The 25,909-nt window shown below is 40.8% G+C and overlaps 2 protein-coding genes and 1 long non-coding RNA gene across 8 annotated transcripts in view; 1 reads left to right on the forward strand and 2 right to left on the reverse strand.

Moving 5' to 3' along the window:
* Positions 1-1,974, reverse strand: part of LOC145459471 (uncharacterized) — a 39,660-nt gene extending 37,686 nt beyond the window's left edge. For all 5 annotated transcript variants that reach the window (XM_080338107.1, XM_080338109.1, XM_080338108.1 and 2 more), the window contains exon 1: positions 1,814-1,974. In XM_080338107.1, the coding sequence (XP_080194233.1) occupies positions 1,814-1,872 (59 nt within the window). In that variant the 5' untranslated portion in view covers positions 1,873-1,974. The remainder of the gene's footprint in view (positions 1-1,813) is intronic.
* LOC145459490 (uncharacterized) overlaps positions 1-25,909 on the forward strand; it is a 45,737-nt gene that overhangs the window by 14,990 nt on the left and 4,838 nt on the right. The window lies entirely within an intron of this gene.
* Positions 5,813-24,214, reverse strand: LOC145459473 (bromodomain-containing protein 3-like). 2 transcript variants are annotated; one of them, XM_080338118.1, is made up of 22 exons: positions 24,104-24,214; positions 23,782-24,039; positions 23,576-23,713; positions 23,343-23,513; positions 21,921-22,382; positions 20,529-20,627; positions 20,348-20,466; positions 20,131-20,259; positions 19,962-20,066; positions 19,793-19,901; positions 18,318-18,451; positions 17,623-17,733; positions 17,367-17,562; positions 16,893-17,028; positions 16,573-16,686; positions 16,048-16,158; positions 10,546-10,598; positions 10,373-10,477; positions 9,139-9,234; positions 8,911-9,057; positions 7,754-8,019; positions 5,813-6,836 (listed from the first exon to the last, which is right to left on the reverse strand). In XM_080338118.1, exons 1-22 carry the CDS (start codon positions 24,104-24,106, stop codon positions 6,602-6,604), a joined length of 3,297 nt encoding a protein of 1,098 aa, XP_080194244.1. In that variant the 5' UTR covers positions 24,107-24,214; the 3' UTR covers positions 5,813-6,601. The 2 variants fall into 2 exon arrangements, with proteins under 2 accessions (XP_080194244.1, XP_080194243.1); XM_080338117.1 differs by having other exon boundaries at positions 19,739-19,901.

Here is a 25,909-nt window from a genome sequence, read left to right on the forward strand (position 1 = left end):
ACCGCTATACTTCAAGACCGCCTCTGACAAATGAATGGATTAGCAACTACGATTCAAAAAGTCATTCCGAGTATGGATGGTAGAGTGCTGGCCACATACACCATGAATACTCGTGAAGGGAACACAGGATTTGGCAGTTAGCAATACCCTTTGCAGTGGAGTTGTTATAATACTCTGACTGTGAGTAACTGCAGGGGGTGTTGGAAGAGGCAGAGAGTTTAATTTTTGTTACAACTTTTCATCTGTCTTACTGTATACGACATTATGTAGGTTGTGTATGACATTATATATGACATTTGTTATACAGAACAGTATCACTATGTCGTACTCGTTGAACATTTCATGATCTGAAACATTTAAGTAGACACTATCAATGACACTATCAGCAGTGTGAAACTTTATCAATCATCGTAGAACAAGTAAGAATGAGCAGAATGCACACAGGGCACGGACACAGCAAAAAGTGGTTCATCAAGTGTATCCGAAATGATGTATTGAAATGAAATGACCGTTGTCGCAATTTGTCTCTCTCAACTGAATGACAATGTGGAACTTTGGACCACATAGGTTGTTGAACTCGAAAGGGTTCCATATGTAGTACAGAACTTTCAATCGGCCCAACCGGAATCTCAGTACGTTTTGCCTAATATAACAGGTTAGCAGCGATGATTTTCCAGTTTAAAGTAATTGCATAAAAATAAAGAATTGTGTGAGCACAGGTCAACGATTCCATGAAGACCAATCGGATGAAGCGACCTCGCGACTTGAACCACCAGGTTCACGTGTACGTACTGAGACTGACCGCTTTCTGTCAACCAATAAATAATTGTGTGTCTTCTCGTTCTTGAACTTTCTGCCGTAGCGAAACAAGTAGATTCAGTCCCACCACAATCGATAATATAACAAAATGAAGCTAGAAAGAACAGTTTAATTTCTATCATAAGGTGGTAACTGCATAAACTGGTAATTGGTAACAATACATATAAAGAAATACAGAAACTCGAAAATTACGACTTACTGTAGTTCTAAAAATAAGCTGCACAAAAAATCGTTCCAGTAGGCTTAAAATAAAGTGTTTCTGTCATCCTATGTTTTGTTTCATAATGACTACTACTGGTACGCTATCGAATAAGTACATACCGTCCCTACTGCAATCTCGGTACGTTTTTCCTGATATATCAGGTGAGCAGCGACGATTTTCCAAGTTGAAGTAGTTTAATAAACAATAGTAATAAAATAAAACAGTGTGAGCACAGGACACCGATTCCGTACAGGTAAACAGGCATACAGTAGCATCTATATGAGTATATGGTAGATGACTGGTGGCTGGTACGTTAGCGAACATTGCATGCTAATGCCTTCTGGCTGTAACCATGGTTATAATAATACTGACCGTCTTGCTACAATAAAGAGCTACGATGTATTTTGTAAGGAGACATAGTATTTTGACTATTTTCAGTTGCACCAATATTTTCATCCCACATATCATCTGAGTTTCGTATGCATCAGCGGACAAATTTTTTTTGACGCCGACTTAACGAGTAAACTCCACAAATGTAAAGTTTTCAAGATAAATATGGAAGCCAGACTTAAAATTCAACGGTTAATATCGTTATAGAACCAAACATATTGGCTAGGCTGAATTACATTCATTTTTCAAGCATCATAGGAAATATCGAAACCAATTAAAAATGCACTGCGCAGTCGATCAGTACTTGTACCGTTAGCGGTACGGCAATACAGGGTTATACGTGCCAGCTGGACGCTGTGACGCCATATGAGTATGAGCGATGTACGGTAGATGACATTTTACCTGCTTCTATCCATGTCCAATGGTAAAGTAGCATCATAATCTTCGGTTGAATCCATCATTTGATCATAATTCACTCTCACACAATGAAAGATACCTTGAATATTCCCTAAAATTACTTGTCATCTTGAACAGGCATCTACCTAAGTTGTTACAAATTTCCGCGGTAAAGGAAAACCAACAACACAGTAGTGACGTCAAGTGATGGCGCTGTTGCGTCAAATTGAAATTTGACCACCGACGCTTGAATAATATCGATTGGCTGAGGGTGTTTATCATTTGTACAGTGGATAAACCAGGGATAACCCTACTGAGCGATCTAAACCATGTAACATCTTGAATAAATCAACAATTCGTCGATATTTGAAGTTATAATTTATTTATTTTGAATGTAATCTCCGTGCACGGAAGCAATATCAGTGGAACGTCTGGCAGGGTTGTAATGACTCGAGTCACGATTTTCTGATGACTCGATCTGACTCGAGTCATTTTCTCAAACTACTGAAATAACTCGACTCGACTCGAGTCAATCTGTGTATTCACTCGACTTGGACTCGAGTCATTGCGCATGACTCGAATCAAGTCATGTGACTCGAGACTCAGACAGCCTAGGCTTACCATATTTTGGAAATCTAAAAAGAGGACACTTTTTCAGAAATTTGAGTCTTGCAAAACCAGAGAAGAATTCTTTTTCCCACTTTGTGATCGGTTGACTAAAAAAAAGGTCATCTTTTCCAGGGTTGTAACCAAGTCACAAGGCACCGAGTCACAAGTCAATCTCAGTTTTATAGTTTTGACTCAAGTCAAGTCGAGTCATTTTCAACTCACCACCGAGTCAAGTCCTAGTCCAAGTCAGCGGAAAGAGGATCGAGTCCGAGTCACGGTATTATGACTCGAGTCGAGTCCAAGTCATTGTGTTGACTGCTCAGTTTCCTGTGTTCAACCCTACTTTTACAGCTCTGTTTGGTGATATCGATTGGTTCGCATTTATAATATTCTAATTTTCCTCACTTTTAGCAGTTGCTGGTCGCATTTTCAAGTACCAGCACCAATAGAAGAAATCCCAATAGTGTAGTTACTTTAGTATTCTTCGAAATTACAATGAAATATCGGTCTTGGCCGTCTCCGTCTCGAGTCATATGACTTAATTGGCTCGAGTCATGCGCAATGACTCGAGTCCAAGTCGAGTCAAAACACAGATTGACTCGAGTCGAGTCGAGTAATTTCCTTATTTTGAGAAAATGACTCGAGTCAAGTCGAGTCATCAGAAAATCGTAACTCGAGTCGAGTCATGACTCGAGTCATTACAACCCTGATCTTTTCCGCTCAGAGCTCAAAATACCGTTTTTCTTTCCGCATTGCTAGGTGGATGACTAAAAAAAAGGTCTTTCTTCCGCCCAGACCTAAAATCCCCGTTTTTCACTCCGAAATACCCGCCGGAGCGTCACTTCTGTCCTAATTTACGGCATATCACTCGCAATTTGCTCTAAATCTGACCTAAATTTTCAAAAAAGCGGACAAAATCTCAAAAAAGAGGACAAAAGGGCGTCCTCCGAGGACACTTTCAAAAAAGTCAAAAAAGAGGACAAATCCTCTTGAGACGTATGGTAACCCTAAGACAGCCGAGACTTACATTTCATTGTAATTTCGAAGAATAGTAAAGTAATCAAACTATTGGTATTACGTCTATTGATACAGGTAGGCCTACTTGAAATGCGACCAGAAACAGCTAAGAGTGAGGAAAATTAAAGTAGGCTATTATAAATGCGAACCAGCATTCGATATCACCAAACAGAGTTATAAAAAATGGGCTTAACAAGACTTTAACTGGAAAATGAGCAGCCAACACAATGACTTGGACTCGGACTCGACCCTCTGTTCGCTTACTTGGACTCGGACTTGACTCAGTGGTGAATTGAAAATGACTCGACTCGACAAAACGGTCAAAGTGAGATTGACTTGTGACTCGGAGCCTTGTGACTTGGTTACAATAACCCTGCCATCTGGAACGGTTTATTGCTCAAGTTTGAGCTATCGCAGTAACTCAGTTCTGCTTTGATGTGACAGACACTTTTCGCCACAATAGGTAAGATTCTTTTAGATCCGGCACTTTGTCAAAATGTGGTTGCTCGGCTCATACCTAAGATAGTGACGTTGATCAGTATCAGTATCAGTTTGTTAATATATTTACATCATTTAAAAACACCACAAAAACTGCGATACAATAAAAAGATAGGAAGGTACCGAAACGACTTGAAGTATAGCTCAATGATATCCCGGCTTCCGTCCTATGCGCTCGACCAACCTCCTCCTTGCATGAAGAGAAATATTGTGGTGCTGTTCCAATAATCTTGCGGTTCCTTAGCATCGCCATCTTCCAATCATGTCGACGATGAAGACGAAAATGGGCATTGGGCATACCTTCTTTTCCTTCCCACTATAGGCTACCTCTACGCCAGTGGTTTCCAACCTGTTTTTTTTTCGACTGAAGGGAGTTATTAGTTCAGGTGGGGTTTATTTTGAGTTTTTTGAAGCCGTCGTCGTCGATAGGGGCAATCCCACCAATGACGGCCATCGGGGATTGGATTCTTACCTGACCAAATTCCGTTTTAATATATTTGACCACAAGAATTCCAAATGGATCCACTACAGAAATCATATACTGCGCCTCAAAATGGGCACTGGGCAGTTTATTTTCTGTTTCTCCCCCTTCGGGGAATATTTTTTGACTGCCATCGGCGCGCGTAACTTATGTAGGTGGTACACGCGAGCAATATGTATAGAACCTCGAAATGGTAAGTGGGTGGAAAAAGATTGGACGAACCACTGCTCTACGTTGATGGAAGATTTCAAATTGCAACTTCGGCTCGGACAATTCCAGATTGCTCCGACTGCGATCACGACTCAGTCAACTTACCGTGATTCCGATCCCGAATCCATTTAGCAATGCCGTTTTAGATGACTTACAACTATGATTTCATCAGGTATGCTTATAACTGTTCCGATTTGAGCTTGGAACAAAGAGGTGGTAAAATCAGCCATTCATGATAATGTAACGGCGCAAATTTCTACTCAGTTGCGAGGGGTAGTAGGCTAATTTACGAGACGATTCAAAACCACTTCAAGAGGAAGTTCAAAATTAACGTATAAAATTATTGAAGTTGGTAATTAATAGATTTTGTCATTGTCTCATACTAACGAATTTGCAGGTTGCATCTTCCCGACTATTATAAAATGACCAATGACATTACAATTATAGTTCAATTCTCGATAGACGGTCACTGTTCACTGCGTTTAGTAGCCGTGATACAGTGGCTATTTCACACAGTTGTTACAATTTCAGATATGCCTGAGTAAGCAGTGGTAGTGTAAGTATGGAAACAGCAACCTATAAATAAAGATCAAGAAACTCGAAATTGCAAAGTCTATATATCAGTTCCCCTTGCACCGCTAAATTCAACGACGTTTTCACTTCGGAATCCCAAAGTGCATAACCATAACTATCGAGCGTCCTCGTCCAATTACCATATGTTCGGCATGAACTACAAGATAACGTATTTCCCTATCAATTATGCCCGAGACTCAACTACGTCGTTCACCGATCGTGTCCTATCCAGCTTGTCCATGTCCAATGTCCATATTAAAGTCGAAGTGTCGAACTAAATGGGCCTACCAGCAGTCGTTCGATATTTACCGGGCCGCGATCTAGAATATCAACTTCGCCTACCGACACAAGCAACTTCATTTACATTCTCCGTACGTTCAACCATCTTCTATCACTTTTCATTCAGTTTTCGAGCCTATTCTAGGTTAAAGTGAGTAACTGATTGACAGATAACTCGTTTCGCTTATGGTATTTTGAACTGACGAAATCAATAATATAACATACTGATCACCTCCGCTCGGAGCTTTAAAGGACCGACAAGGTAATTACCCCTTCGTCACCTATGATATCCTACTGATATCTCGCGATCAACAATAATCCCATAAAGAAGATCACTATTGTAAAATTCAACTTTATTTTATTAGGCCGTCAAAAAATAAAAGAAAAGCGTCACCTGCACAGGCAGGTCACATGTAATACAACGAAATCACGAATCGTCCGCGCATCAGACATGAATCCAAAGCGGCTCGCAGAAGCGTTTTCACAAATCATACAAGCGGATCAAATTAGCCATCAATCCGCTTAACACCGAGAAAACGTCAATCAAAGAAAATCAGAGACATGAACACAGCAGCATAAATAATGACGGAGTATCAAGTTATTTGCGAAATACTCTACAAGGTATCAGCTAACAAGCAAGTGCTGTTCAGCATCTCTATCCTCTGCACAATTTGTGTAGATTTATACCACAATACCTTCCAAGTGCAATTAGGTCTCGCTGATGACCCTCAAATAGAAATTCCAGTTCTGCGGGCTCCTTGCATTGACTCACAAATTCTACCATTGCGAGCAGCACCAGAAGTCATCATCGTCATTAAAGTGGTACATAAATAATGTGAAAAAGTCGTTTACAAAATAACGTAAGCAAGCGGCCAAGATAACGAAATCGTGTGGTGGTTAGATCAGCAGATTACTTGCAGCATCCTTATACAAACCCGAGGACAATGTAAGAAAGAAGACGGTACACGTTGTACAGACAGAATAACGTAATTTCCTAAACACAACAGGATATTAAAGCCAAAAGAAGCGGGGTGGAAAAACGCGCGACTCGAAAAATAAGAAAAGAGCTAAGGTGGCTGTGAATAAATAATGGAAGTATGTATGTACACATGTACAGCTTGTCGCGGCTAAAAAAGATTGTCCTCGAAATTTTTCATAATATCAGATTGCGAATTCATGTCGATTTGTCCGGCCATTTGCTGTCTGCGGCGCCGTTGCATCTCGCGCATTCTTGCGATGCTCGCCGTGTCGGCCGCACTTGGTGGGTTGGCCGCTTGACCGTTTCCGTTTGTGACGGGCGTCGGTTCGGGTTTCGGTGGATCTGGCTTGACCACAGTAGTAGTAGCAGCGGCCGCTTCTTGCCTGGGAGTTAAAATATAATTGTCATATGCACTGTGGCATTCAGGAGGAAATGGATTTGTTGTCGAATACGTTTAATGCACTGCGTCCACAGCAGGGAGGCAAACTGTTTTTAACAGAATAATTCATAGAGTTAAAAGAGAATGTATCTGCCACGTTTACAGTATATCTGTTCTCAAAATAGTGAGAAAGGGAGCTATCCTATATTTGAATACCGCGGCATCACTGAAATAACATTAAAATCCATCTTTTCATTTGTAAGGCGTAAAAATAATCTAAAAAAGAAATAGTTTGACTTTGAAAGCTGTCGATGTACGGCAATTGAGTGGAAGTACTATTGATACACAACTATTCGAGTAAGGTACGATAGTAGTCTAAACTAGGGTTAGCCTGCCATATTTTGAGATCCGTCAAGGAGGACACTTTTCACAGGCTGCAAAATTCACTACAGCGGACGAGAAAACGGGTAATTTTCAAATATATACGGCTAACGTCGTTGGGTTTACTAAAAAAAGGTCAAAGACTCCCGAAATCCCCATCTCCCGTTAATTCGGCCCACATTTCGAATTTTTATTGGACATTTGGGCGAAGGGACAACATTTCTTGAAATAGGAGGACAAATCCTCCCAGAGGGGGACGTATATGGTGACCCTAGTCTTAACACACTCGTGACAGAGATACAAATGCAAAGACATGCCCACACTACTTTCTACTTGACAAAATCCAAAGAGTAAAAGCAAGATTTGCTTATAAAACTGTTTAGTAAAAGAGAAAGTAGTCCAAACACACAACCACTTGACTAAGCCCTACAAGTAGACAAAAATCTAATTGGGCACTCGAAAAAGTAAAACGTTCTTTCTCCTATGCTCAGGAGTGGGTTAACAAGACCACATCTGTAAAATATCAAAACGCACACCCACCTTTTCTCCTTCTCTTTCAGGAGCTCCTGCTCTCTGCGCTTCTGTTCCTTCTGCTGCTCCAGCAGGCCCATGAATTGCTCGCGTTCCTTGGCCTGCTGCTTGAAGGCTTCAAAGCTGCCGGCCGCATTCTTGATCGGTGCCTTCACGGTCGCTTGGTTCTGGCCGAGGGGCGCCGCGTTCGAGTGCGTGGAACCGGCGGGCTGCTTGCCGCCGAAAGCGGTGGCCAAGCTGCTCCACGAGCTCATGCTTCGGACTTTGTAATCGGCCTGCGACAGAGATCACCGTAACGGATTAGAGGCTATATCCTACGTGACATAAAGGGAGGGCGAAATTGGGTAGCAGTCTCATCCCTGATTCTGAATCGAGTATCATGCTTGAGTTGATTGAGTATGCGAGTACCATTTCATCACCATTTTCCGTCAAACATATGAAGAATGAATTGCGAAGTCTACATATGTACCTTTTCCGGAATTGACATAATATCGGTCAAATGTGCCAGCATCAATAATTCGTACTTAAGACGGTGCTTCACTACACAAATAGGCTGTTTCTATGTAATTGGATCTGCGGAGGCTTATACGTGTAAGAATTGAACCAAATTTGGTGTGCAGCGTTTTTAGGGTAACCTGACAATTTAATCAGTAAATGGCTGAAATCCGAAAAAAAAAGTCATTTTTGAACAACCCCAGTGCGCAATTGCGCACTGCGCAGTGCTGACACAGTCTAAGCTGCGCACAAAAAAAGCCGAAGTGATGACCTTTTTTTAGTCAACACCACAAAATTAACGAGAAAAGGTGGGTAATTCGGCAGTCCAATCAAAGTGACGGCCTTTCTTCTTAGTCGTTGCGCACTGTTGTCCAACGGACCGCGAGCAGACTCGTGAAAAATTAGAGTATCTACAAGTATTTGGCGTTCTTGCCTAAGTCCAATGACAATACCAAGACTGCAGTCTCCTTGACCCTAATATTCGAATGCCTAGCGATAATAATAACCATCTGATGACAAGCCACTTTCTCAGCATTAAATTTACAATGACACTGGTAACTGGACAAGCAGAATTGTACTCCACAATGTAGCACGCCAGAGCTTCAAACATAACGCTCCATATATGTATCTGTGTATTTGACTGTACTGCGTAAAAGCTTGTGCAAATTCACCTTTTTCTTGTCAACAGATTCTTCGCTCTGTTGGGCGGGATTCATGATTGCACTTGATTGAGGCATTTGCTGGTCTGGTGGATCCACAGACATGGGCGTTGGCGAGATAGTCTGGTTTGGAGCGAGGCCAGCATTGCCACTGGTTTTCTGAGGAAAAGTTTACAGATATTTCAAAGTCGACAGAGCCTCCCTACGGTAGTGATTATGGAAGACTTTCGCGTGCCGTACCTGCGAAGCTTGCAGATTTTGGTACATATTTGTTGGCTGTTGTGGAGGTATCGCAGGCGGAATTGTTGGCATAGATCGGTGTACTGCATTTTCCGCCTGAACAAAGATTATACGTCTTGCAGCTGAAAATGCAGGAGTGGGCGACATACAATAGGAAATTTCCTCTTTACAGAATAATCACTGTACATTTTTCCAATTCGATATTCAACATCAGTTGTAGTGTCTCATGTTTCTCTGATATCAATATATACAACCAAGTCTGTGCTAACAGAAGTTCGTTTGCCATCTAAAATTAGAACATTGAGCTTGAGCGATCTCTTTGCCCTGATTATTCGAAATTTCATGCCTGTGACGTCGTATTTTGTGATACGATTGTTGATATAAAATGTTCTTTCCAATTCTCTACTAGTTTCTGACAAATGTCAGCCGAAAATATTGGGGGTCATATCTAGGGCTGGGCAAAATTGAGTACCTGAGTGATTCGATTCTGAATCACTTATCATGCTTCGAGTTGAGTGTCACTCGCTATGACGCCATAATACAATGTGATAAGTCAAAGTTCAAATTTTTATCTTTCATGCCACCACAGGGAATATAATGCCTGTTATCCATCACATTTAAGATACTTTGGTATTTTTTCGGGCCCATTGCACTTTGTGACAACGTTGTGGGATGATTCGGAAATGTGTTATTTCCAGTGACGTTCGTGGCTTTGTATCATATGTTTCGTATGCTGCGATACGGCCAATTCATGTTTCGAGGCTACCACAGATGAAAATAATCGAAACTAGAATTCTCGTTGATAAGTTTACTTCCAGTGACGAGGACCGTAAAAGTTCAGTATTCGAACAAATCGTCATTTACGGTACTACTCGACTCGATTCAGATTCGAGTATTCGAATTATCGTGCCCAGCCCGCGTCATATCAATACGTTATACGAATATACCATTCAATTGTATATATATATATACAAAACAATACAATATATACTGCATCAAAAGATGTAATGTGAGAGTTACCTACAACTGGCTGTTTTTTTCCCAGGATAATTCCACCAATAGTTTCCTACAGTCACTTCTTATTGCACGGGATTTTTTGTATAAAGATACCTTATGAGCACCCATAAATTGAGACATTACGCAACGGATGCATGACCATTGACCAAGTAGCATATCGCAGCCACAACATTAATGCCTCGAGAGAATAGTCTTATAGTTAAGTCTGGATACTTACGACGCGCGTGGGCTTTGCAGCAGCCACGACCTGCGACGGTGGTAATTTTGACATTGAAGAATTGTGAACAGGCGTTGGCTTTTCTTCAGGCACCGCCATTTTGCTCTGAACATCACCAGCAATCAGCTCCGACTCAACACTCAATATGCCTCAGATGTAGTAAAGATACATACCGTGGCATTGCTAGTAGTACGTGATGCAGGTGGCTTACTGCTCGGACCAGGATCTACATGAAAAAATGGGACATCATTTATAGAGCTGTAACATTACAGCCGGATCTATTAAGTTCAACAATATTTATACTGATAATTGAAGACCAAGTGTTGCCAATACCCAATACCTCTATAGCCGCACATTTATGCACGCTCACATAATGTGTCCCAGAAAAACCGAGACCAGATACCCTGAACGGAGTCTAATTTTATCTAGACATGTTTGGTTTTCAGTGAGAAAACAATTGAAAACACTATTTCGAATTGGGGAATTTCAAATTGAAGCGGTTATCCATCCATCTGACTTGTGCGAGTGAATCCACGTGTTCGAGTGCCTCTAACTTGAGTATACGATGCATATGCAAGCATATAAAGTAGTGGCATGTGAAATCTGATTATGTGCGCACTGCAGGTGCTCATGTTCAGTTTTGAAGTAGACTACGAATGGCAGGGTTGTAATGACTCGAGTCACGATTTATTGGTGACTCGACTTGCCCCGAATCATTTTTGAAACGCATATAATGACCAGAGGTGGTCAAAGTAGTCAAGAAAGCTACTCAAGTAGAAGTAGAAGTAGCGACGAAAAAATATACTCAAGTACAAGTAGAAGTACTTTTTCAACAAGGCACCGAAAACTACTTGAAGTAGAAGTAGAATTGACTGACTTTAAATCTACTCAAGTAAGTAAGTAGTTTTGAAAACAGTCTTAATTCGTTCGCATGGACTGTCAAAAGCTGCAAATTGAGTTATGCGGAAGGTGCGAAGAGCTTGATTTGTATTGACGCATCCGAGTAGGTATCAATTTCAGACAGAATAAGCATTCTTTCGTATCATGGGGTGCCAATTATAGTATTGATATGAAAATGCGATATTAACCCATTGTTTACTAGAAGACGCCGTTTTAGAGAATATCATTGCATGGCGCCCTGCCCCATATTATAAGGCCCCAACTTTAGGCGAAGAGCAATACGTAGAAGTTGTATCGGACACGGTTTCATCACTTTGCGCGATTAGTATTAGTGGAGCGTAAAGTTATTATTTGGTGTAGCATTATTTTCGGGAAATAGAGGCGTTACTACATTTGCTTTTATGCTTCCACATGTATGTTCTGCAGACAAAAGAACTGAAAGTAATTAAAACTCAAAGATGATACTCGCAATTGAAAGTAAAATACAAATAACACTTCTAAAAAGCGGAAAATATATTTCATGTCTTTATTCGTCCATAAAGCTTCGAAGGTGATCTGCTAAAACAGGTGTAACGTTACAAGAGGCTGGATTTTCCAGATTAGCAAGGCACGTAATGGGCTGCTAGATTACGATATGATAGGTAATTGCTAGATTGCAAAAGTGTAGTGTCAAACGGAATGTGGTGGGCCATATTTACTGTGATGAAATATTTGATATGCGCGACAATGCGGTGTGAGCGGAACCAAGCAATCCGGTACTCAAATTATATTCGCTGATACTTTCGTGAAAACATATTTGTCGCTCCATAACTACTGTGCGCGAAGCGAAACAAAAAGGCTTGGCTTTACTTTACTTTTATGAATAATAAATGTTGGTACTTCGTGAAAGCAGCCCCGAAATTCCTCAGGCTATCTTTAGGATTGGAGGATTAAACTACTTCTACTTAACAAGCTGAAAATAGCGAAAAGTAAGTAAGTAGATCACAAAATATTACGAAGTAGAAGTAGAAGTAGAGAATATCAAATCTACTTGAGTAAGTACGAGAAGTAGAGGAAAACTACTTGAGTACTTCCAAAAAGTAGAAGTACTTCGTTACTGACCACCTCTGATAATGACTCGACTTGTTCTCAAGTCATTGTGCACGACTCGAGACTAGGACGGCCAAGACAGATATTTCATTGCGACTTCGAGAATAGTAAAGCCATCACCTGCACCACGTTATTGGTATTTCGTCGATCCGTCCTAATACTTGGAAAATAGGGCCAGAAACTGTTAGGACTGAGGAAAATTACGATATTATGGATGCGAGTCATTCTATATCACTCAAGCATAGTTGAAAATAGTGGGTTTAGCGGGATTGAACTCTAAACTGAACAGTGAACATAGACTCGAGTAACTATGAGTCGGAATCGACCCTCTACTCACTAACTTGGGACTCGGTGGTGAATTGAAAATGATTCGACTTGACTCGAGTCAAAACTATAAAAGTGAGATTGAATGGTATTTTACTTGCGTTACGAAGATGAACATATCAAGAATGGTGACTCTTCACTATCATTACACCTTATTTTATCAATATTTTTGGGGCAGGGGCGTAGCCAGCCGAAAAAAAACGGGGGATATTTATTAAAACGGGGGATATTTTTTGAAAAGATGATATTCGTTATGCTAACCACTTTATTGCGGTTTAATACACACAAATGCCGATACAACAAGGGTAAGATAATCTCGTTTGTGTTTACGTCTTTATACACATGAACATTTGCCAGTTATCTTAAAATATAGCTCTATTATGCGCACTGCGCAGTCGCATGCTACAGTAACAAACGGAAGGCGCTTTTGCCTTGCGCGCCACTATTTGCCGACAGCGAGTTTCATGCGCGAGTTTCATGCGCGCGGATTTTGATAGTAGTAAACAAATTTCCATGACAGCGAGGTATCTTGACCTTAATTACCAAAGCGAGGATGTAATCACGAAAGTGCGCGCAGATCATATTACAGCACAGTGGAAGATCTCTCCATTCTGCGCTCAAAGACGAACACTCGAACAGTTAAAACACGCAAATGAATTATAGTCTGTTGCCGTTTGATACAAATAATCTGGATTAATTTTGTTTTAAATCAATCTGATTTTTACTGTCTGCCAAGATGGTGTAGTATTTTTGGTGTGTGGAGATGGTAAAGACTAATTACCGCTCGAGCTTGTGCGATTGCATCACGTGAATAACAGTGGCCTGGCGCAGGCTTAGGCTCGCGATCAAAATGCATTCCTAAACGCGTTTGCGACTTCTACACCTCTACACTTCTACATGACAATTGCGAATTGTCGAGGCCAAGACTATAACTTCTGGTCATCACAAAAGCACATCGAGTAGCACTATCACGCGCCGCGAGTCACAGAACGGCCCCAATTTTCCTAGCCTCCAATGTTTTACTACGGGCCAAGCGCGTTATAACAGGACAGTCAGCAGATGCGCCAGAGGCCTGAGACACGAAACGGCTGGAGATCTGGAAACCCACACGCAACAACCGAACTAAATGATCGCAAATTGGATCAATACATAATAGATTCCATACAGAACATTTGATTAGTACGATCTGTTTTGGTACTGTAGGAATCCGCTATCTCTAATGATACAAGCCTAGCGCGCATGTTCTAAACGTTTGTTGACAATAGACTGTCAAGCACGAAAACCAACTCGCGCGGTATCGAAATTTCAATGCGAGTGTTATTGTTACTGTGACTTCTGGTTCTGTAACTGGATAATATCGTTCAGATGAGACGAGAGAGCCATGTGAGATGCGTTTTTCGGGCTTCCGTAGACGAGAGAACAATGTGAGAAAAAGGCATTACCGCACTGCATTGTCTGATTGACCGATGGCGTGATGATGCCGCGCGGCAATTAGGGAATTATCGAATTAGAACAAGAAATATTAGATCAATGGAAATATATGTAAGACGGGGGGAGGGGGGTATTTTGAGCTTGGAAACGGGGGGTATCGGACACCGATTACCCCCCCCTGTCTACGCCACTGTTTTGGGGCTCTGACAGCCAAAGGAAATAACACGGGTTAACAACAAAGAATGATGATCTATCATTAACATTTTGATTTTTCACACAATTCCTTCAGTAATCCACATGAGATATTAAAAAAAATCTAACTGATCTGGAACATGATGACTTCCTCAGGCAGGGATCCACACCAATAAATTCACACACACAACAAGCAGACAATCACAATCTCATTTACAGGCTTCCGCGGTGATAAAATAGAGCTTGATGCCTCCTTTCACTGACCAGCCAACAATGTCACCTCACCATATCAACTTTCTAAACAGAAAGTATGTCACATACATTATCTGCAATGAGCAACCTTAACCTGACACTAAACATTACGTCATACACCTTTTCTCATAATATCCCAACAACAATATTAGCTTTTTCTACACCTTTCCCCTTACCGATCAGACGTGTTTAACAGTAATAAGTCCTGATCTAAACCCAATCTGAGCGGTAGACATAGCAATCAAAGAATCATTCTCCAGAACATTCGAGTTATTTTTCATTTTTAATTTATCGTAAAAAATGCACATTGTGACAACTTGGAAAGATATTCAGCTTAACAAAAAAGTCTTTAATATTTTAAGAAGATAAAGAAATCGTCGTCGATAAACATAATGTGCAGCAGATAAAGAACAAGAATTTTCACGAACGAAACTACCAAAAGCATAATCGATGGGAAAATCCAACACCAAACGCCGTTACGGCGACTTTGTGAAGTGTACACTATCGCTACATGGTGAAATTGACAATTCACAATCGACATCATTTTTTACTTAGGGAGTGCAAGAGAGCCTGTGGTGGTTGACATAAGTTTTACCAGCCTACATACGGTCGCCAAAGAGAGTAAAGTCAACGTAACGAAAACTTCAAATTTGTCACAATGTGCATTTCACGATTGATTAAAACACAGCATCGCAGCGGCGAATACGAGCAATCCACACCCGGACGAAGATCAGGTTAAAGTATCATAGATACTACCGTCTCTATATCTAACTGTGGACGGACGACACAACTCCCTTCCGGCAGTGAATGACCCTCCGTAACTCTAAGATCTCTCCAGCACTCCCTAACGATAAAAGGAATCTTACACTTCGACGCTGTACGCCACAACAATTGCAATCATCAGAACAGACTCAGACAACTAGAAAGCTTACAGCTTATTCAAATTCGATTAGAATTAAAACTACTCAATTCGCAAAAACTTGGACATTGGATGAAGTTCAGTTCATATCAAATGAAAATCCATTCCAATAGCATGAATATGACAAATGTCTGTACAGCAAGCTTGGCTCGTTTGACAGCCCAGCACAGAAACGTTTCACAATTTAGTTAGAATCAGATTACCGGGCGTTTCGCCGCCCGGATTAGCTAGTTGCCCAAGTCTGCGTAAGAACAGCTTCTCAAATGCCTTCAGAAAAAATGACGGAACTCAAGTACACAGTTCCTGTCTCACATAACGACAAATTATGGAAGAATCAAATTCCACAAGCGACCTCGCGCTGCGCACCGGCAGACGTGGGTGGGGCGAAATTGCCGAACGGGTGGTTTCACGATAAAAGTTTACATATCCGAACACACCGACCAAAACACAGTAGCAACGGCGTTCTCAGTAACAGTTACAGAACTGATATCGCGATCAAGAGACTAACGCGCGGCCATAGCCCGCTGGCGACGCGATAAAGACGAGCACACTTGGGACGCATTCTAACCTGACTCCGAGTCAGATGAATCAGACGAACTGGATCCCGACGAGGAGTCGGAGTTGCTGGAATCGCTCGAGCTCGCCGAGAGACGGTCGCCGGCACCTGGTCCGGACGAATCTATAAAACAACAAGACAGAGACGATTACCACACTGTCCGGTTCGACAGATATCCCTGCTGGGTACACATCAAAGTCAATAATGCAGTGGTCCATAGACCACAGACGAGTTGGGCGCAGTGATGAAAATACAACTGTAAAATATAAAACCAACTGCATTGTATCGTCATAGCATCTGGTTCCAGTGGTAAGTAGGCCGTCAATAAGCCAACTATTTAACCCTCAAGCAGCTTTTCGGGCATCAATTGGGCAATGATGCCGCGTGATTAAGACTTGGAGAATCCGCTGACTTTTACTCAGAATTCAACCACGGTTGTGCAGTTCAATAATCCCGTGTAATGTTGATCAAGGAATGGGATGAACTACTACTTTGTTATGTCAACCCTCGATTTCCCAATGAATCACTGTAACTCACTCTTTTTCGGTTTCTTGGGCATTCCCAATTTATCGCTGACGTCTTCCAACCGCTTCTCCAATTCCTCCTGCTTTTGTCTGTTGAATTCCTCCTTTGTCGAGGTAGCTTTTTTTGCTAAAACACAACATCAATCAATGCGCGGCCGTAATAGGCACGGTGTCGGCCTGTGGCTAGTTGAGCAGTTAGTTGCGGCTTAAATAAAGGAAGTTTTGCGGAGTTAAGCTCACTTCTTTTATCGCTGTTTTTTTTGCACTTTCTTATGTGGCCAGATGAGAGAAACATGCGTGAAATCACAGCGACATACACAACCGAATACTCACAGTAAGGTTTCCTCGGTTTCTTTCTCAAGCAAGTCATGACATACTTCTCCAATTCGCGCAGGGTCGACGGCTTCAAGGTTTCAAAGTCAATCTCGATTTCGTCCGGATTAGAGTCCTTCAGCGATGGTTCACGAGTCTACAAAGAACGTAACGCCTTGATCATACAGTCCCATATTGACATTTTTCTCGTTTTGGCAGGGATGGATATCACTTTTTAATAACCTGATTCACCGTACAGAGCATCCATTTGTATGTATACAATATGTATATATTATTTGGATACATTTATTACCAGTTGTCGGGAGTTATCATCACACTACAGAGATTCAGAAGTGAAAACAACGCTGCAACGAGAATTACGGACCAAGAAATTTGCATTGACAAGCTTTGAAATACATGGTTCTAGGCGGAAAAATCAAAACTTCTTCGAACACTAGCAGAATTCACGCAAAAACTACACACCGCTCTGGTTACCTGGATAATGTGCACGACACGGCCCAACTTGTCGCCGGGAAGTTTGTTGATATCCAACGAAAGCTGTCGCTTTTCGTCGTAAGTCATAGGCTGAGCTTGATCTTCGTCGTCCGACTCGAACCGGTAAATGTCGGAGGAAGCAGTCGGAGCGGTGCCGCCGGCGTTCGCGGCATCTCCCGTCTTGTTTTTAGTAGCTCTGCGAATCACGCGCAAGTCAATACCAAAGGAGCAAAGTCCGCGCGATGAATAATCTTACTTTTTGGTCTGTTTCCGTCCTTTCGCCTTGGTCGTGGACGACGCTGTTCGGTCATCGGCTTTCGACTTGGCCGTGTTCTTTTTCATACTTTCCTTTTCCGCTTCTTTTTGCCTGAATTCGTAACGAGACACCGCTCACAACACTGCACAACCCAAACACTAAAAAATGTGCACATCAAAGGGAAATACCCAGACATCTACTATGACCTCATACAAAATGTGGATTTACATTCTCAGGAGGGATTAGTTGATTCCATTGACCTAAATCAGGGGCTCTTGACCTACCTTTAGCGCAGAACTTTAAATTTTTCAAGGTGGTTGTGTACAGAGAAAATACAGCACTAATTACATGGTCTGATCACCATTTACAGCGCAACTATTAGTGATTGTGTCAAATCGTCTATGTGGCTATTTTGTCCTCTGATGAGCAATGGAATTATAACAAAGGGCATAAGTCAAAAAATGATGACAATTCTTATAAGTAAAAGAAAATATAGCTTTATAGTTGTAGATTCAACTTTAGCCTGTCATGGATCCCTTAGAACTAGTCTGCAGACCCCCCCCCCCCTCCATAGGTCAAGAGCACCCTGCATCGCGAGGAATGTTGGAGATTAATTTCAGGGTGTTTAGAGATATTTGCATACTTATGCGATTTTGAAAGTTTGGAGGGAGCCATAGCATAGCATAGACACATACTTCTGTGATTTCTCTTTCTTTTTTCGTTTCTTTTTCTCTTTGTGTTCCTTTTTCGTTTTATGCTTTGCGGCCTCCGCCAGCAACGACGCCTGCTGCTCCATCAGTTTTGCAAGCTCCATCTGAGAGTGTTTGATCTAAACGGGTGACGGTACTTAGATTGCTGTTGCAACGTTCCAACTATGCTTTATTCGAAATAACACACGATTCCAGAAACACACTCTCTCTCATTGGAAGCGTTTGAAAAAATTGGGCACAGAAACATCCTATCATCAGTGGGTTTATAGTGGAGTATTTGAAGAGGCTTGTGGGAGGTACAACACTTCAACATACAGCTGAATAATATATACATATTGGTAAAACTCAATTATTTTGACTGACACTTGGCAGGGGTAGCATGTGCCTTCTTATAACTGCTGATACATGTTCTTTTCACTTTTGTAATACTAGTTGCTGTCGAGTGGCGATAACCCCCCCGACTAGTGTCTACGGATAACACTCCAGTTTATTTCAGCGTAATAAAATAATATTCTATTGCACATATGGTATTATTATTAGAATTCGCCAGCATGTCCCACGGCAAATTAGAATAAATAATGTTTCTCCAACTCCTTCATCGCAGTCTGTTGACACACTGCGTGATTATGATCAAGTTACTGCTTGGAATTCGGCTATTGGACAGCATCTCTTATCCCATCCAGAATGTGCTGATCATTACAACGACAGTCAATTTTCTATACTTGCTCGTGGCCGTTCTCTTTTTCATTTAAAGGTCCTGGAATCTACGATCATAAAGCTACGAAAGCCGATTCTCTGTCGCCAGAAGGAACGCCTCTACACTCTTGGAATATTTCATTAATGTTATGTGTTGTGTTTTCGGTTATTTATAACCGAATATGTACTCGTAACGTTTGTTTTGTACCATTACTACCGTATCTAGCCCGTCTACTAGTTGTTTGTTTTTGTTATTATTACGTCATACAGACAAAATAGTTCTTACATTTCGAATTTGATTCACCCCATCACTAACGTTCGCTACTGATGAGAGTTAGTCGAAAAGCTTTTAGCGAATAAATTAACAATATGATTGTTTCGCGTTATTATTAGAAAGGCCACAATGTTGTAAAAACTTTCCAGAACATCTAGACCAGTGGTTCTTAACCTTTTTTCCTCCAGCGCCCCTTTTCAAAAATTGCCTGGGTATGACGCCCCCCTATTTCAAGGATTGTAGTAAAAAACAATGGGTCGAAGTCCGGTAGGTCTTTTTGGGTTGGGAGTTTACTATTGGAAATATTTCGCGCTTGAGCAAGGAGACAAGGTTAAGAACCACTGATCTAGACTGACAACGCGTGTAACAACATTCAATATGTGATCTGAAACACTTCGACAACACTAAAGAGCACGCAACGCAATATATATTTTACGCTCAATTCTTCGCTACACGCCTCGCCCGTCGCAATACCATCATAGATAACCACCTTTTCCTGAACTTGAGCGATTTTCTTGTTTCTCTCCAGTTCCGTGTCGGACGCCTCATCAGATTGTGACGAGCTGGAACTGCTCGGAGAACGGTGCAGGTTTCGGTGTCTGGAAATTGCAAATTTACGTCGTAATCCTCGAAATGAACGGACAAGAGAAGCGTCATACTTTCCGCGTTTCGATATTCCTTGCCGTTTATCGTCCTTTGCTTCCTCATGGTATGAATGCACGGCGGGTTCTGTATCGGGAGCTTCCTCCGGCATCTTCGCAAACCTGTTGAGAGAAAATGTGAAATATGACATCGCAATCGAACGATGATATATTCCCGGCAACAGACCTAATTTCAAACTCTTCCATCACCCTCTTGGCCATACCAACCACGTCATGATCTGGCGGGTTGTACTTGTAACAATTACTGGCAATCAATCTCATGTCTACTGCAAATTCACCCGGGGTTAAGTATTCTCTGCAAAATAATTGCCAGGTGATTATTGAGTCATGCAGAACACGTCCCCCAATGACAGAGGAGCAGCAAAATTGTGACCAGATCGTACCTGTTGTCCATTTTCTTCTTAACCGTACCCAAGTCCATTGGTCTCTTAATAATTTGATAGTAATCGTGCAGTCCCAGTGCCTCTGCGTCCACAGGCTTGTAGAAGGGCCACGCATATGACTACACACAAAGACAGACAATGCCAATGTTTTCGTGACGATCACGGAACAGAATATACGTACTGCGTGCTTTTTCGAAAGCAGCTCTTTGATCATGTTATTACAGTATTTTAGTTGTTCGCCCAGCTTGGCAACTTTTGGTCTTTTCGCGTGCTGATCGTGCTGTCAAAATCAAGATAATGTGAGCGGCTGATGTCATGCGAACACCCCAACAAGGCTACACCCAACCATTATTGGCCCACATGGCTGTATCCATTGTGATAATTTGCCCAAACCTTATGCCCGCGATGGATACTCAATCCAATCTTTATAATTGCAGCTACCAACTATTTCAACCGTCAGTGTCCATCGATCAGTTCAAAATTGAGTTACAAATATATACATATTTTTAATGTTCACACAAAATTGTACATGTACACCAGAGTTGCTCAAATCCAATTTTTTATCAAATTTTACTGACTACTCAATAAAAGTGTTCGTTCGGGTAATGAAGCGCTGCACACCAAATTCGGCTCAGCTTCAACCTGTAGAAGCAAAGCTATTGGAGCAGTGGTTCTCAAACTGGGGGGGCGCGCCCACCTTGGGGGGGCATGAGACTTAAAGAGCATCCGAAGGAGGGCGCGAAGCTGACATCAACAGAATTATTTTACCTATACATCAAGGTTATTAGTCTGTTTATAGTCCTAATTTCATATTTGAGAAGTATCACAATAACTGTCATAACCTTCCATGCCATCAAACTAGCCGTTGGGATTGCCAGTGTTCTGTAGTAAGGGGGGCGCAAAATTTTTCACCATCATAACGGTGGCGTGTCCGAAAAAGTTTGAGAACCACTGTATTAGAGTTTGAAAATTATTAATTTATTTAAAAAACATAATTTTCAAATTTTAGTTTTTAAGTTTCAACCAGTAGAATGAATCCAATATGAATGAATGAATCCAATATTCATAATAATGAATAAAATTGATGATGGCAGTTTTGTAATGTAACATTGTACCAATAGCAACAAACATAGTTTCAACTATACAACACCGACATGGTAATGCCGCAGTTGGGAATTGAAATTAAGTATTTTTATTCAAATCCAAATTTTTCGACTGCAATAACCCAGCCTATGGGCCATGACATTGTTTTCAGTGGGCCACAATTTTCTAGTAAACAGCAGTGATTTTCAGCCTATGGGTGGTGGAGGTGCCAAGCTTTTTTATATTCACTACTAAAGTGTAGGTCTAGGCACAGGTGCTGGCCCTTTTATAGTAGTTTCAAAATCAAATCAAAAATCAAGTTCAAGACGGTCACGGAACATTTTCATTAGCGGAAATTGGGTCACTGGTGTAGCCTTTTCCTATCCTTCTCTTCAACACGTCGATACCGCATGTTCCAACCAGCGAGTCACGTATCACACAGTACAATATCAATAGATTTTATCACATTGAAAGTACGTCAACCACTCACATTCTCTTCAGAATCCAAGTCTTTGGACCTCGGCGGTCGTATAGTTCTCCCCGACGTCTCTCTCCTTACAACTGAGGGCGTGCGGAGAACCTTGGCGGCGCTTTCACCGGTCAAGGCCGCATCATGACCATCGCTGACCACTTCATTGTTATTAAAATTATTGTGGCCTTCCGGCGACTCAGTTCGTCTGTCTGGGGATGGGTTTGACGGAAATCTTCCCGCTACAGTGGTGATGACCGGGGTGGTGGTGTCCGCTTTTCGCTTGACACCCTTTTTATTTTTGGTCGGCATGGAGAGGGGCTGACGTACTGCTGCGGCTAACATTTCCTGGGCGGCCTCGTTGATGACGCGCTGCGACGGCAGACCGTCGTTTTTAATGTCCGTTTGTTCGGGAAAATGAGGCAACGCGTCGTTTGTTGACGAGACCGACTGAAGATCGTTGGTAGGTTGTGTACTGGTTGGCTGAAAACAGAACAAATTCATTTCCATCACAAGGTACTTGCAGAAGCAAGCGGTTTATTTAATAATCAGAGTACACTGAAAATACAGTCCTCGGCTTGAATGTATTCCATGCCAAGTTATGTACATGATTTTGAATAACATTTATAAAATAGTTATACTTCAAAACTATATATTCACATTTGCAGAGGCATGTGGTTAGGTCAAAAATATGAGCATACCAAAAATAAAGTCCTAGGCTTGAATGTATTCTACGCAAGTTCGGGAGTTTAGATTACCATCAATAAGATAGTTATACTTCAGAACTATAATAGATTCACGTTTTCAGTGGCAAGTGGTCCAGTCTATAATTCGATCATACTGAAAATACAGTCATCAGCTTGAAGGTATTTCTTAGAAGTTGGGTATGTAGGCCTATATGATTTTGATTAACTTTTAAAAGAGAAGTTCTATTAGTTCCTTAAGATAAAACCAAGACTAATTATGCCAGTTTACCACAAACAACCATTGTCAGCACTGCAGTTGCATCCTTTGACTAGCTGCTAGGAAAGAAAAAATGTTTTGCGGATAAAGTTGATAATTACATATTAACGTTAAGACAATAAACTAACATTCATCAACTTATTGAATTGTATAACTGATCAGCTTCTTGGAGGTACAGAACTTCAGTATAAAATTGAATAGTATATTCGTATTGAAATGAACCCGAATATTATCGGCTGACACTCGTCAGGGGTAATCGTCAGCAACTAGTAGAGAATTCAAAAGAACATCGTATATCAACAATCGTAACATAAAATATGCTGATGACGTCATATTTTGATATACGATGTTCTTTTGAATTCTCTACTAGTTGCTGACGATTACCCCCGACGAGTGTCAGCCGAAAATATTCGGGTTCATTTCAATATGAATATACTATTCAATTGCAAATTGTATAACTGAAAAACAAATCCTGCTTACCAGTGCCTCAGCAGTGTGTCTTCTTGTCATTGTATTGGTGGGTGGAGGACGAGGAGCCTTTTTCCCTTTTTTAGGTGGATCAATTTCAAACTCCACTGGGGGCATATCCTTGATCTTTTGTAAAAAATGCTTTTCTAGTGTCTGCGCCATCAGAACCACGTCGTCCGTAGGCTAGAACATCACGATGCGATTGAAAAATCATTTACTTACGTATGGCTTTACACTAATTTTACCTTATTATAAATATAACAATTCGAAAACATGAGATTGTAATCCTGGATGCATTCTTTCGCCGACCAATATGCATTGCTCTCCAGTTTCCGTTTGATTAAACCCATGTCCATTGGAGTTTTGATAATTTCAAAGTAGTCCTTAGAATTGAAAAGTAAGCTCTCAAACATGCATTGCAGGCGAGAAACAAGACTCTTTGGCAACTCACCGGTAGGTTGAGTTTCACAGGATCAACAGGTTTATGAAATGGCCACGCGAAATGATGCTTCCAAATGGGCTTGACCACATTCTTTTTGAGGTATTCCAGCTGGTTAGTTAATCGACCACGCTTCGATTTTTGCTCAGACCCTTCATCCAGACTGGGTCTTCTGATATCGTCAGATGATTGCACAGATGAAGGCGTAGACATTGTATCCATATCCTTAACACTACTTTGAGCATTTGACTGAATCACATCAGCTGCCGACTGTGGATTAAATGAACATTATGCCCCGAACTCCATATTCTATATCATGCGCATTCATGCTCACCATATCGAATGTTTGTTACAAGAAATTCTCAGAAAGAATTTCTGTAATACCAACGCCAAATTGAGTTCAAACCGCTCAAGCTCATATGCAGGAATTTATCATAATCTGGGAGACACAAATGAAAAGCTGGTTAGCAAGAATATAAAATGGTTATGACTAGGGCAATTTTTTTTGACATGTCAAAAAAAGTCAAAATTCGGTCAAAATTGTAGCGTTAGGTCAAAATTTGTCAAAATTGTTCACAAAGTCAAACATTTTTCGACCTCTGCATTTCGTTTGTATCGTAGATTTTGCGCTGTCGGTGAACTTATCATTTGTTATTTTACAGCTTGTAGCCTACTTTATAGGCCTACCGTTGTAAACGGACCATCGTCTGCTCATTGTGAATCATAAATGGTCAAATGAAACAAATAGTGACATAGTTTTATGGTCAACGTACCGCAATATCCTAGCTGAAGCAAGACTGCTTGGACATTGCATGATTCTTATATCAAGAAGCGCAAGCTGAAAAATTGTGATATAGACAACATTGTCAGAATGAAGCAACACGGTTTGCCACCAGCAGTGTGCACACAACTTGAGTGTTGTCAGCCAACAAATGCTGCTGTATAATGCTGAATATAACATTTATAGTCGAAAAAATACCAAAGTATCTTTTATGAGATGGATAACACGCATTATATTCTTTGTGGTGGAATAAACGGTACGTATTTGATCTTTGACGTATTACATTCTGGTATGACGTCATAATGAGTGATACTCGACTCGAAGCATATTACATGATTCAGAATCGAATCACTCAGTTACTCGATTTTGCCCAGCCCTAAAACTAGGCATACAAGTCATTTCTTCAAGCAGAACCTTAGAGGGTTGAGGCTAACCCAGATTCAGACTGAGCCTATACTGCTAGTGATTTAACACAACAAAAAAGATACTGTTCAAATCTTAACTTCAGCAGAGAATTTTTTTGTAAACATAACCCACAACCAAGTATGCTCATTTACTATGAAATGAGAGTAAGTGCAATGCTGTGTTTAGCCAAGTGATTGATCACAATTCACATTTATATTGTATTGCATTGCCGACATCAGTTTGTCCAATTAATTAAAAAATAGATAATCATCAATGCAATGGTCAATGTGTATGTAACCGCACTCTTAACACGTAAATGCACAATTATGGTTTTGAATGGTAATGAAATGAATACATAACATATGTTCGGGTGTTGAGTACAATAACATAAATAGAAATCAATTCAGATGTATTTTGTACATTTGTACATTTTGCAATGTGCTCTCTTGAGACGTTTGTGGTGTTTTTCTGGTAACTGAATATTGGTACCCTAAAAAATAAAACGACTGCAACGCTACAACATAAATTCAATAGACGATTACATTATAGCAGCTGTCGGCGTTGAAATTCAATCCAACAAGATACAGCATAAAAATCAAAAATAGGCTAAGCTGATTAGCCGATCCTTTTGATTTGATAAAAACTTTATTGCCGTACAAAACCAAAGATACATTTTGATGGTCTGACATTCTAAATTGAAGGTGATGCTCAACACAGCATGAATAAATCGATATTTGATACAGGTTGCAAATACATCCATATAAAAAATTGTTTCACAGAATAAAATATGCTACGATTCAAGCAGAACTTATATCAATTCTATGACTCCCCCAGAGTAACTCCATGTCGAGTTCACCAGAAAAACGGAAAAATGTAACCAATTTTTGCAGTTTTTCATGAAAATTGGCATGCATAGAAAACTTCATTTTCTGATTTCAGAATAACAAATTTCAT

Source organism: Botryllus schlosseri, chromosome 16, assembly GCF_051294905.1.
Source record: "Botryllus schlosseri isolate E-star chromosome 16, Bs_hap1, whole genome shotgun sequence".
NCBI lineage: Eukaryota > Metazoa > Chordata > Ascidiacea > Stolidobranchia > Styelidae > Botryllus > Botryllus schlosseri.

Coding starts and splice junctions, on each gene's coding strand:
- LOC145459473 (XM_080338117.1), bottom strand. Junction 20,260..20,347: donor AAGAAGAAAATGGACAACAG/GTACGATCTGGT, acceptor ATTATTTTGCAG/AGAATACTTAACCCCGGGTG. Junction 10,599..16,047: donor TTCATCTGACTCGGAGTCAG/GTTAGAATGCGT, acceptor TTTTTCATGTAG/ATCCTGGTCCGAGCAGTAAG.